This window comes from Rhinichthys klamathensis, unplaced genomic scaffold (assembly GCF_029890125.1).
Source record: "Rhinichthys klamathensis goyatoka isolate OS25496 unplaced genomic scaffold, OSU_Roscu_1.1 h1tg000998l_1, whole genome shotgun sequence".
In the NCBI taxonomy this organism is placed as follows: domain Eukaryota; kingdom Metazoa; phylum Chordata; class Actinopteri; order Cypriniformes; family Leuciscidae; genus Rhinichthys; species Rhinichthys klamathensis.
This window is the reverse complement of record NW_026607296.1, coordinates 35,001-48,358: the sequence shown is the minus strand read 5'-3', so window position 1 is coordinate 48,358 and position 13,358 is coordinate 35,001. Positions and strand designations below refer to the sequence as shown.

The following is a 13,358-nucleotide window of genomic DNA, read 5'->3' as shown; positions in this document are numbered from 1 at the left end:
AAAAGTCGCAATTGCGAGATAAAGTCGCAATTATGAGAAAAAGTCGCAATTGAGAGATATAAAGTCGCCATTCTGAGAAATAGTCGCAATTATGAGAAAAGGTCGCAATTGAGAGAAAAAAGACAGAACTGAGACTTTTTATCTCGCAATTCTGACTTTTTTTCTCACAATTGCGAATTAACATCTCGCAATTCTGACATATATTCTCAAAATTGTGAGATATAAACTCGCAATTGCGAGTTATCAGGCAAATTCTAAGCAAAAAATACTTTTTTCCCCTCAGAATAGTTTATATCTCACAATTCTGACTTTACAACACGCAATTGCGACTTTATATCACGCAATTCTGACTTTATATCTCGCAATTCTGAGAAATAAACTCAGAATTGCGAGATGCAAACTGGCAACTGTGAGAAAAAAAGTTAGAATTCGGAGATAAAAAGTTGCAATTACCTTTTTTATTTTTCATTCTGTGGCGGAAACAACCTTCCATAGTTTCACCTTTATCTGAGCATTTGCATTTTTGCTTAGTGATGCGTAAACGTTTCAAACCGCGTGTTTATTTATATATGTATACACACACACTACCATTTTCTGCTCACCAAGGCTGCATTTATTTGGTCAAAAATACAGTAAAAATGGTGAAATATTACAATTTAAAATAGCTGTTTTCTATGTGAATATATAGTAAAGTGTAATTTATTCCTGTGATCAAAGCTGAATTTTCAGCATCATAACTCCAGTCTTCAGTGTCACATGATCCTTCAGAAATCACTCTAATATGAGGATTTGATGCTCAAGAAACATTTATGATTATTATCAGTGTTGAAAACATGTCACTTGATCAATTTAACGCATCCTTGTTGAATAAATGTAATAAATATAAGTACATCTGCAATAAGACTGATTCAAAGATCATGCCATTGAAAAATATTTACTTAGTTAATTAACATATTATGGCACTTGCAACCTATTTTACTTCAGAAATCGAATACATTTTACAGTGAAATGTTTGGTAACGTTTGATTGGACGATTTCAGTGGTGTTGGAGTTTATGAAAGTAGCGTCTCACAAAAGAAAATTTGATTACCAACAACACCATTGTCTTCGTCTCATGCGAGTGTACATCATTTTAAATATATTTACCATTCCTTTTTTTTTTTTTTTTTTGGTGTAATACTTTTTTTTGTGGACGACAACATTTTTAAACCATCCAAAAATCAGAACCGATTAAATAAAATAAGGAAATATACTGTACATAATAGGGTAAATTGCATAAAATCTGTGAACATTTTAACGTTGAATCAAAAGAAATAGTGTATTACTAAGATTTCATTAGGATACATAAAATTATGATTATATTACTTTTGTGACACTTAAACAATGTTTTATTACAGCAAAGTAAATCCTAAATTACATAAAGTAAAACATACAAACATATTACAGTCATGTGGAAGAAAATGTGCCTTATTGTCCTGAAAATAATGTCAATTAAATCTTAATAAAATTAATTAATTTTCTTTATACATATTCCAATTGCTTTTGATTTTGGGGAGTTTTCCTGAGATTCGGCCAATAATTTTCCATAAGCAGATTATTGTATAGTCTGTAAAATGATTTGACGTATTGTAAACAACAGTTTTCCAAACGTCATGTCTCACATGCTGCTCTGGAGGAAGACGCCGGACTCATTATTGACCCTCTCGCTGTGGATTTTGGAGACGCAGTTCCTTATATTGTCCCTCTCAGAGTCCATCTGAGGTGAGCCGAGGGCGTTCCCTGTGGGTTTGCTCTCTGATTGGCTGGCTGCTTCTCTCGGGTGGGGCACGATCACGATTTCGACGCGCTCATTGGCTGGCACAGCTACGGGCGGCTCTGATTGGTTGCCACTGGAGCGGCGGTTCAGTGCATGCTGGGTACAGGAGAACGAGCGCTGTCGAGGCGCTGGTTGTGGAGACAGGAAGTGAGGTGTTGCTGCCCGGGTGACATCCTGTAACATTTCCCTCTCCTCGTCCTCCGCCTCCGATGTCACTTCCTGGAGAGTACTGATAGGCCGAGATGGGCGGCCAAGAATCCTGGGGCTGACCAGTGCTGTTGCTGATTGGTTGGGGGCTGGACGCCAGTTCTGGGGGGAGGAGCCCATCTGCCAATCACTGTTGAGAACGAAACATGAGAACTCGCCAGCCATGAGAACTTAAAAATGCTTATTACACGCCTCTTTATTCTGATTGGTCAATCGCAGCATAACGGTGTGTTATTCCCAGATAACAGAAACACAGGCTCATCCGGCCACTGAAGACATCAGCGCTATACACTCACTAGGAACATTTTTTCTTCGTGGAAGGTTTGCATTTGGTGAGCTAATAAAATATATAAACTCAGTCGAATCAATATTTTGAGTAGAATTATGTCATCCAGTATCGTGGACTCGCTCTCTCTCGTTTCATACAAATGCAGCGGCGGCCATTTTGAGACTATTGTTTTCTACACTGTTGGATTATGATACACAAACAGGTGCGATTTTAAAACAGTTTAATCTGAAATTAATATCTCTTATCTCCATAATTATTTATGTGGTGAAATGCTGAGTAATAAGTGTTATGACTGTATCGTATCTCTTAAATGTCCGTCTAGTTTGATCTTGCCGCTGAAACTGCTCTCTCCGCGGAGCTTTGCGTTTAAAGACCTAATACAATATTTTAACTCAGATCAATATTTCGTGTCTAATTATTTACTTATGTGGCAAGTATCCGTGTTTTAAGCGGGATAATGTAACTCCAGCCGGTTGTTATATCAGAATAAACCCCTTCAGGTGTGTGTGTGTGTGTGTGTGTGTGATCTCAGAATAACCCCCTTCAGGTGTGTGTGTGTGTGAGATCTCAGAATAACCCCCTTCAGGTGTGTGTGTGTGTGTGTGATCTCAGAATAACCCCCTTCAGGTGTGTGTGTGAGATCTCAGAATAACCCCCTTCAGGTGTGTGTGTGTGTGTGTGTGTGTGATCTCAGAATAACTAATGAAGACCTGCTCCTGATCACCCGGTCGGGTTTATTCTGAGATAACGACCGGCTGGATGTACATTATCCCTCACTTAAGCAACTTAAAGGAACTGTCGCAACTTACGTGGGTGGCGGTGTTGACATCCCCCTGTGACCTATGACCCCTGAGAACGAGGCACTTCTCCCGGGCAGACATGGCGGCGACGCGACCCACGGAGAGAAGGCGTACGTGCGATCGTCCCACAGCAGCTCAGTGGAGGGGTCCAGAGGCACCGGGGCCCTGTGAACTCTGTGGGCCAATAGGAGCTCGAGGACCTGATGATGTAATCCCTCTCGAGCCACATCCAGTGGCCGACGCCCCTTGCCGTCACACAGATCCTGATTGGCCCCGTTGAGCAGCAGGAATCGTGCGGTGTCATAGCAACCGTGGAGAGCCGAGAGAAACAAAGCCGTTTCACCCTAAGGAAAAGATTGACTTTTATTCCATTAATATTGGTGGAGTGACACATTAATATTGGTGGAGTGACACATTACTTCTCAGTATGACAGTGTTACTGTGTGTGTAGAGTATAGAACTGTGTCAAACTGTAGATAGTTGTGTTGTTCTGATCTATCTCTCTATCTTCTATCTATCTATCGATCTATCTATCTCTATCTATCTCTCTATCTATTTGTCTATCTATCCATCTTTCAGTCTATCTATCTATCTATCTCTCAGTCTATCTCTCTATCTATCAGTCTATCTATCCATCTTTCAGTCTATCTATCTATCTATCTCTCAGTCTATCTCTCTATCTATCAGTCTATCTACCCATCTTTCAGTCTATCTATCTATCTATCTGTCTATCTATCCATCTTTCAGTCTATCTATCTATCTATCTATCTCTCAGTCTATCTTTCTGTCTACTGTATCTATCTATATATCTATCTATCAGTCAGTCTATCTATCTATCTGTCTATCTTTCTGTCTACTGTATCTATCTATCTATCTATCTGTCAATCTATCCATCTTTCAATCTACCTTTCAATCTACCTATCTATCTGTCTCTGTCTATCAATCTATCTATCTATCCATCTATCTCTCAGTCTATCTATCTATCTATCTGTCTATCTATCCATCTATCTCTCAGTCTATCTATCTATCTGTCTATCTATCCATCTATCTATCTATCTATCTATCTATCTATCTATCTATCTATCTATCTATCTATCTATCTATCTATCTATCTATCTATCTATCTATCTATCTATCTATCTATCTATCTGTCTATCTATCTATCTATCTATCCATCTTTCAGTCTACTATCTATCTCTCAGTCTATCTCTCTGTCTATCTATCTATCTGGTTAATAGATTGGCTATAGAGAAGTACACAAACATGTCGTTTTCTTTACCCTATGGTCCTGTAAGTCCACAGCGGCACCGTAGCGAATGAGAGTCCGTGTCAATGGGAGGTGATTTACTGAGCAAGCCCAGTGAAGGGCAGATCTACCTGAATGAGGAGTGTGAGAGAGAGAGAAGAGAGAGAGAGAGAGAGAAGAGATGCAAGAAGGAATTGATCTCGATCAGTGAAAGGGTGATTGTGTAATGGCGTGTTGTGGGGTCACAAAAGAGTGGACGAAGCCAAAAAAAATGACGTGAGAGGCGAGCATCCAGGAATGTGTTATGGGAAGGGAAAACAGGAAGCCATCGACCATTGCCGTAAAAGAGGGAAATGTATGAGAGAGAGAAACAAAGGCATGGAAGGTTAATACATTATTTCCACATTGACCGGGGCGCTACAGCACATTAACTCTGTTCTGAATCAGACGTGTTTATCAGGGGAGCTGCAGTGAGGAGTTCAGGACAGGACAGAGAGAGGGACAAAGAAAGGGCAAAACACATTACTCCCCAACTGCAAAGGAAACACACACTCTTCCTGTAAGGTCTACGTTTACATGCAACCAAATAATCCGTTAGATTGACGGCTCAATCGGACTGAAAATCCTTCATGTAAACGCCTTACTCGATCCGATTGAGCTCGATCCCAATGAGATTTCGATCAGGATTGAAAGAGGTGGTTTATTCATTTTCTAATCCGATCGAGAGAACATGTAAACACTTGATCGGATTGAAAACCGAAACTGAAAGCACTGCGCATGTGCAGTGACGTAGAAATAGCGTAATGACGCGCTGAACGAGCTGTTGTTCCTGATGAATAAAGTGTCGTATAAATGAGTGGTCCGTCATTGTAAAATTCTCATCCACACAGACGACTGGTTTAGCGCATTTGTACTGCGTAATAAATATAAACATCACGGCACAACGGTTCATATGCTCATAGTTACTCCTAATTATGACCAGAAATGGATAAATATTAAGTCTGCTGTTTCATAGAAAATGAAGAAGAAAATGTGAAGTGGTGCTTGCAGTGGCAAAACTCACCACTCGGTTGCTAGGGTGTGGTAAATTATTGCATGTGAGCCAACAACCATGTCTGTACGATGTTCTGGTGCTGAGATATGGCTTATTCATGTGTTTAGGTGGTTGCTAGGGTGTCTGGGTGATTGCTAGGCAGCTGCTATGGTGTTCTGGATGGTTGCTAGGGAATTTTGGGTGGTCGCTAGGGCGTTTCTAGGGTGTTCAGGGCGGTTGCTATGGTATATTTTATGTTTGCTATGGTGTTACTAGTTGGTTGGTAGTTGTCACAGATGGTTACTATGGAGTTTTTACATAGTTCTTAAAATCTTTAGTAACGAGTGCCGTTAGTATTGCAAACAGCGGGAAACTCTGTATATTCGAGCATTAAGCGAAATATGTAAAAAATATATATATTCCGTTTTGAATCTTGTGATAAAAAATTTCAGTGTTGTAAAACTGATGAAGATGTTTTCTTAATATGCGGGTGTTTTTCTATTTACATTTGTTTTTGTTTTGTTTTTTCAGTTGCAGCGCGTTGAGCTCTCTCGGCCACCGTAACATTCAGATTCATCAATCGGAATCAATTCAGTCCGATCTAAACACAAGTTGTGCATGTAAACATAGCTAATCGAAGGGACTCATTCCACATGCAACAGGAGAGAACAGGCATTAGATGCTCGTACCCGTGTGGTCGGTGTTATTGACCGGGACTCCGGCTCTCAGGAGCTCCAGAACCACTCGGTCCAGTCCACTTCTGACCGCACGGATCAGCACGACCGAGCCGTCGGGACCGCACCACTGCACCGGAGCGCTCTGACACACGACAACACACACCATCAGCTCCAGAGGGCATGCAGAAATCAAGGAAATGCTGTTTCTTTTAACAGATATCATTTGTTTATACTAAAAAAAAGGGACCACGTTACTCCAGTATTATTACACGGCTCTGTGGAATACTTGATTGTTGATTCTGATTGGTCAATCGCAGCATCTAACGGTGTGTTATTCCCAGATAACAGAAACACAGGCTCATCCGGTTTTTCTTCGTGGAAGGTTTGCATTTGGTGAGCTAATAAAATATGAAAATTCAGTTGAATCAATATTTTGAGTAGTTATTTAATTATGCCATCCAGTATCGTGGACTCGCTCTCTCTCGTTTCATACAAACGCAGCGGCGGCCATTTTGTGACTGTTGTTTTCTACACGGTTGGATTATGAGATACAAACAGGTGCGATTTTAAAACAGTTTAATCTGAAATCAATATCTCTTGTCTCCATAATTATTTATGTGGTGAAATGCTGAGTAATAAGTGTTATGACTGTATCGTATCTCTTAAATGTCCGTCTAGTTTGATCTCGCCGCTGAAACTGCTCTCTCCGCGGAGCTTTGCGTTTAAAGACCTAATAAAATATTTTAACTTAGATCAATATTTCGTGTCTAATTATTTACTTATGTGGCAAGTATTCGTGTTTTAAGCGGGATAATGTAACTCCAGCCGGTTGTTATATCAGAATAAACCCTTTCAGGTGTGTGTGTGTGTGTGTGTGTGATCTCAGAATAACCCCCTTCAGGTGTGTGTGTGAGTGTGTGATCTCAGAATAACCCCCTTCAGGTGTGTGTGTGTGTGTGTGTGTGTGTGTGTGTGTGTGTGTGTGATCTCAAAATAACTGATGAAGACCTGATCCTGATCACCCTGTCTGGTTTATTCTGAGATAACGACCGGCTGTACATTATCCCTCACTTATCCTCTCTTCAGTGGCTGCCGGTTCAGTACAGGATCAATTATAAGATTTTTATTAATGATTTTAAAGCACAGCATAACACGTCCCCAAACAACATTGCTGAGGGTCTTGCGTATCAGGTAGGACATTAAGCTGGTTAACCAATTAAGGACATTAACCAATTTTTGCTGGCTGTCCCTTATTCTAGAAGTCAAAAAGTGACCGAGCTTTTTCAGTTGTGTAACAGTTTTCCTCTTCATATCCGGCAAGCTTCAGCAATAGAGATGTTTAAGTCTCAGTTGAAAACGTATCTTTTTAAGCTAAGGGTATTCTGTGTATTGAAGTAATAACTTATTTGTATTATTTTTTATTTTTTTTCTCTATACTGATCTCACTATACAGTTATGTGAGGGTGTATGTATAAGAGTGTGTAGTCATGCCTTCATTTACTAAGCTTGGTAAATGTGGTTGCTATTAAATGTACTAGATAAATAAAAGTTGAAGCTGATACAGTATATAAGCTCACATTTCTTGGTGCTCTTTGAGGTGTAGGAACTGGGTTTCTCTCCCATCCTCTCGGTGGAGCTAAAGGAGAAATAACAAAGAAAGACGATTAAGATGAGGTACAGTTACTGTCTATATAGTTTTATTTAGTTGTAGTAATTTTACTGGCTGTATGTGTCACAACTATCCTCGTATCTGTATGTGCAAGATTAGAATTAGCTCTTCCTCTTTTCATAGTACATTGAAAATAATATGCAAATATTTTTTAGATGATTTTCAAAGGCTGTGTTCTGGATGTAAAGTTCAGTACCAAAATTTACAAGTTTGTTTAGCTTGAAAAAGTGGCATTTTACATGCTCTGAAATGTTTTAGTATTTATTTATCAATATTTTGAATTAACTTTTAATTTTATATTTTTATTTTAGTAAATTTTTATGCATTTTTTGTAATTTTTTATATATTGCTTTTTAGATTTATTTTTAACTTTAGTAGGCTTTATTAACTTTAATATATATATTTAATTTTGGTTTATAATATTTAATTTTGGTTTATATACGTTAACAAAATGTTGTTTTCGTTAATTAAAATAAAGCTAAAATACAACTAACTAGAATAAGTTCTTAATGTACTAAAATTCTAATAAAAAATCTAACTAAATGGGAATATTTAAAAAAAAACTAATAATACGGAAAAAAGCACATAACAAATTTGCTAAAACAAACTAAAATGAAAACTGAAAATATGAAAATAAAAGCTAATTCAAAATATTAAATACTATAATAGTATATAAATAAAACTAAAATGACTGCATTAATCACATTAACTACTTTCTCGTAAAATTAGAATATGGTGCAAAAGTTCATTTATTTCAGTAATTCAACTTAAAAGGTGAAACTAATATATTATATAGACTCATTACATGCAAACTGAGATATTTCAAGCCTTTATTTGTTATAATAGTTTACAGCTATTCTAATTTTGAATTGGGGGTTTTCATAAGCTGTAAGCCATGATAATCATCAAAATTATAACAAATAAAGGCTTGAAATATCTCACTTTGCATGTAATGAGTCTATATAATATATTAGTTTCACCTTTTAAGTTGAATTACTGAAATGAACTTTTGCATGATATTCAAATTTTTTGAGTTTCACCTGTGTATTGTATTTTATGTTTTAGTAATGTATAATATATGTGTGTGGATACATAGGCTCTTATATATGTGTGTGTGTGTATAGATACATACATATATACACACAGACACACACACATTTAACCATACATTTCAGTTTCGGTTCCACAGGTCCCCCATGTTAGAGTAAAGGTGAGTATAAGTGTGTGAGTGTGTGCGGCCGGCTCCTCCTTCTCACCCAGCATGCGGGGCGGTTGGAAGTGCTTTTGGTCCGGTGATCTGTGGTCACAGATGGTCTTGTTGATGTCCTCCATGGAGCTCTGGGTCACGTCGGTGTCACTTCCAATGTCCAGTTCCTTCCTCAGGGGCCTAAATCAGCGTCACACACACACACACACACACACACACGGTTCCTCTCCATCAGGGCCCTTTCCTCCCTCACTCACAGTGTGAAACTCTTCAAACACACTCACCGCATTCGGATCGCATCCTCCCCGAGCGGCTCCTTGCGTCTCTTTCCTGACTCCTTCCCTTTCTTGTTTTTCTTTAGCCCATTTCTGTCTTTATCTCGTCCTGATCTGCTTCTGTTCTCCTCAGATCGAGTCCAGGTTTTGCTGTCGGTCACGATGGATCTGTGACGAACTCGCTCGCCTCCTTCTGTCCGCTGGCGTCTCCTCTTTAAAGAGGACATATCATGAAAATCGGACTTTTTCCGTGTTTAAGTGCTATAATCGGGTCCCCGGAGCATCTACCAACCTAGTGCAATGACTTGACAATTGCTTGGACTTGGACAATCAACTTTCCAAATGATTGACTATATGATTTAAAGGCACAATATGTAAGATTTTTTCGCCACAAGAGGGCGCAGTTTCCAACAATAACACAGGCGTAGGTTGATGACGCAGTGATGAGCTGAATGATGGGACTTGCTGTCAAGCTGATGGATGAGTGCAAACATTCATGTTTTTTAAACATTACAGTGGTATGAAGCAGGTCGCGATTGCTAATATCACACGTTGCTGATATCACAAGTGAGTCCCGCGGATATAAAGGAATAAGGACATTTAATTCTACCGAACCCGCAAGTGCTGGATTACTCACACAGGTCAGTTTATTAGACGAATTAAACTAGTGAGGATAACGCAGCGCTGCTTCACTTGGTCTAACGTTACACTATCACACTAAACGGCATTTAAATGTGTGTTGAAAGTTATAATGTTATACTACGTGTTAGTTCGTTTGCTATAGGAAACTAGCAGTAAGCTAGATCAACATTAGAATAACATACTGACCATATTCTAACATTTCATCATGTTGAGCTAACGTTATATAACATTGATTTGTTTTATGTACATTTGCTCACCTGTCTAATAAAGCTGTCAAGTCGTGACTCGTCGTGAAGCTCTGTCGAGTCCGAGTTAGTCGCGGACGCTAGCTCTCGGCTTCTCAAAAACGCCACGCTGAAATTGATCCTCATTTTAGTTCTCCTTGTTCGTCCCAAAGTCTGCTTGCCCTGGTCTATGTTTGAAAGAAACAAGAACTGCGTGCCGCTAAACGCTACGCACTACGCAGTTGTCCGCGTCTGTCGCCATGGTTACGTCATGGCTATGGCAGTCCGAGCGGAAGCCGAGGATAGCGCGGATATTGCGTCGTTGACAGGCGACATTTTTTTCCGGGACGGCCACTTATTTAAAACTGGAATTTCTCTGAAATAAAAAATCTTTGGAGACTTTTGGGATATTGTAAGTACACAACTGCAGGAAATATATCACACTGTGCAAGTGATTTTTGGATATTTTATTACAAAATTCTTACATATTGTACCTTTAAGATGCACAACTATGTAAACATTCACTGATGCTCAAGGAAACATGATGCTTTAAGAGATGAAAGGGGTGAAAACTTTTGCTGGATGATGATGTGTACATTTTAAAAGGGGACATATCATGAAAATCTGGTATATTATTATTAATAATTGCTATAATCAGGTGCATCTACCAACCCAGAAAACGTGAAAAGTGAAACCCAGTTACTTTGTTTTGGTGAGTCTTTCTCTGCAAGCATGTTATAAAATAAGCCGATAAGATTTCTGACGTAAGAAGAGGATGTTATTATAATATTCCCGGCCCTTAAAGGATTAGTTCACTTTTTAAAAAACTTGCGCTGATAATTTACTCACCCCCATGTCATCCAATATGTCCATGTCTTTCTTTCTTCAGTCGAAAATAAATTAATGTTTTTGATGAAAACATTCCAGGATTTTTCTCCATATAATGCACTTTGCTGGGCACCAAACGGTTCAAGGTCCAAAAGACAGTTTCAGTGCAAACTGCAAACTGTTCAAAGGGCTTTAAACGACACCAGACGATGAATAAGGGTCTTATCAAGCGAAACGATCGGTCATTTCAAAAATAAATAAAAAAGTTAAAGTTTTATAGGCACAAATGCTCACCTTGCGAACTCTCCTGTTCAAAATGAACGAGTCAATGACTCGAAAAAAGATTCGTTCATTTTGATGAACGAGTTCGAACAGGAGAGTTCGCAAGGCGAGCATTTGTGCCTATAAAACTTTAACCTTTTTATTTATTTTTGAAATGACCGATCGTTTCGCTGATAAGACCCTTATTCATCGTCTGGTATCGTTTAAAGACATTTGAAGCTGCACTGAAACGGTCATTTAGACCTTGAACCGTTTGGCTACCATTGAAGTCCATTATATGGAGAAAAATCCTGGAATGTTTTTATCAAAAACATTAATTTCTTTTCGACTGAAGAAAGAAAGACATGGACATCTTGGATGACATGGGGGTGAGTAAATTATCAGCAAAAGTTTTTTAAAAAGTGAACTAATCCTTTAATCTGCACGTTTACACACACCAGCGACATTGGGTTCGGCGAGCGCCAACAGAGACCAGTTCTAACGCACTGGAGAAGATCCAGCAAAGCCTGAAACTGTTCTGTGGTCGAGCACAGACGACACTGAACACTATTTACATTTACATTTACATTTATTCATTTAGCTGACGCTTTTATCCAAAGCGACTTACAATTGCTATATATGTCAGAGGTCGCACGCCTCTGGAGCAACTAGGGGTTAAGTGTCTTGCTCAGGGACACTTTGGTGTCTCACAGTGGATTCGAACCCAGGTCTCTCACACCAAAGGCATGTGTCTTATCCACTGCGCCATCACCACCCCTTATTGACCAGAACATGTCAGCGCTGTCTTATAAACACCTCAGGAACTGTGGACACTTGTGGAACAGTTCAACATGATGAGGAGATGATCAGTGTAACTCCACAACAACTACAGAAATGTCTCCGCTAACATTCAGAAACGTGTAAAAGTGAAGCTCTCCCTGAGTCTCTCCGTAAGGCTGCACTCGCTGCTGGTTACTCCTGACTCTGGATCAGTGAGATCGGCCTGTGTTGTTATTGCCGGAGTCTCTGAAGCTCGTGTAAAGGCTCCGCCCTTTTCTGAATGGAGGCGGAGCTAAAGCTCATTTGCATTTAAAGGGATCCACACAAAAAACGTGTTTTAGCTCACACCCAAAAACGGAGATGGTCCTCACTGCAGACCATGAAATCCAGGGGGAGGAGTTGGATTCAGATCCAACTCCTCCCACCATACATACCTAAACCTACCCATCTCCACCCCCTGATCCCTAACCCCACCCCTAATCCTACCCATCCTACTTATATCTGGATCCAACTCTGCCCCCTGGATCTCGTGTACTGCAATGAGGGGCTACTGCAAAAACGGGCAAATTTAACAAGCTATAATAAATTGATCTGGGACACATTCTTGGGACACCAAAGATTTATATTACATCTTGTGAAAAGGGGCTTAATATGTCACCTTTAACCACAGGAGCAATGACGGGATAATCAGGACAAGAGCCACACCGAGTCCAGCCGACACGCCGACCACCGGCCACATCCAGGCCGGAGACGCTCCAAGAACTGAAACATGACATTTAGCCGTAGATAAATACAAGAAAACACCTCAATAATAGGGTAACACTTTACAATACTGTTCCGTCATTAATGAATAACTGCACAGGAACAAATGAGTAACGCAGTATTAACATTCTCATAATGTATAATACAAGGTAATGGTAGCCCATTTATGACTCAAGTGTAACTACATACTTCTAAAGGAACTATAATGTGGATCAGTATCTGAAGTGAAGATCGTGGGAACACACTAGTAATAACTAAAGTGTTACCAAATCCATAGATTTACTATTCAAAAGCTTACAATGACTTCAGTAATTACTGGAGTTATCATTATTTTCACTTTAGAATACTGATCTAAATAATTAGTACACTCTAAACAATGCTGGGTTGTTTTAACCCACATTTGGGTCAAATATGGACAAACCCAAATGTTGGGTTAAAAATGTCATTTAAAATTTTAACCCAACTTCAACTTTCACTTTCAACTGTACATTTTTTAATTACATTTTTAACCCAACATTTGGGTTTGTCCATATTTGACCCAAATGTGGGTTAAAACAACCCAGCATTGTTTAGAGTGTAGTTCCTTTAGAAGGATGTAGTGTCAGTGTGATTACTAGTGGTTGGGTTACCGATTATAAATGA

The 13,358-nt window shown here is 39.2% G+C and overlaps 1 protein-coding gene across 1 annotated transcript in view; it reads right to left on the bottom strand.

Moving 5' to 3' along the window:
* Positions 1-1,365: 1,365 nt before the first annotated feature.
* notchl (notch receptor, like) overlaps positions 1,366-13,358 on the bottom strand; it is a 17,924-nt gene continuing 5,931 nt past the window's right edge. The window contains exons 5-12 of the mRNA XM_056244512.1: positions 12,613-12,716; positions 9,229-9,431; positions 8,994-9,124; positions 7,646-7,704; positions 6,081-6,210; positions 4,392-4,489; positions 3,122-3,456; positions 1,366-2,153 (exon numbers count right to left, since the gene is read on the bottom strand). Of these exons, the coding sequence (XP_056100487.1) occupies positions 1,658-2,153; positions 3,122-3,456; positions 4,392-4,489; positions 6,081-6,210; positions 7,646-7,704; positions 8,994-9,124; positions 9,229-9,431; positions 12,613-12,716 (1,556 nt within the window). The 3' untranslated portion in view covers positions 1,366-1,657. The remainder of the gene's footprint in view (positions 2,154-3,121; positions 3,457-4,391; positions 4,490-6,080; positions 6,211-7,645; positions 7,705-8,993; positions 9,125-9,228; positions 9,432-12,612; positions 12,717-13,358) is intronic.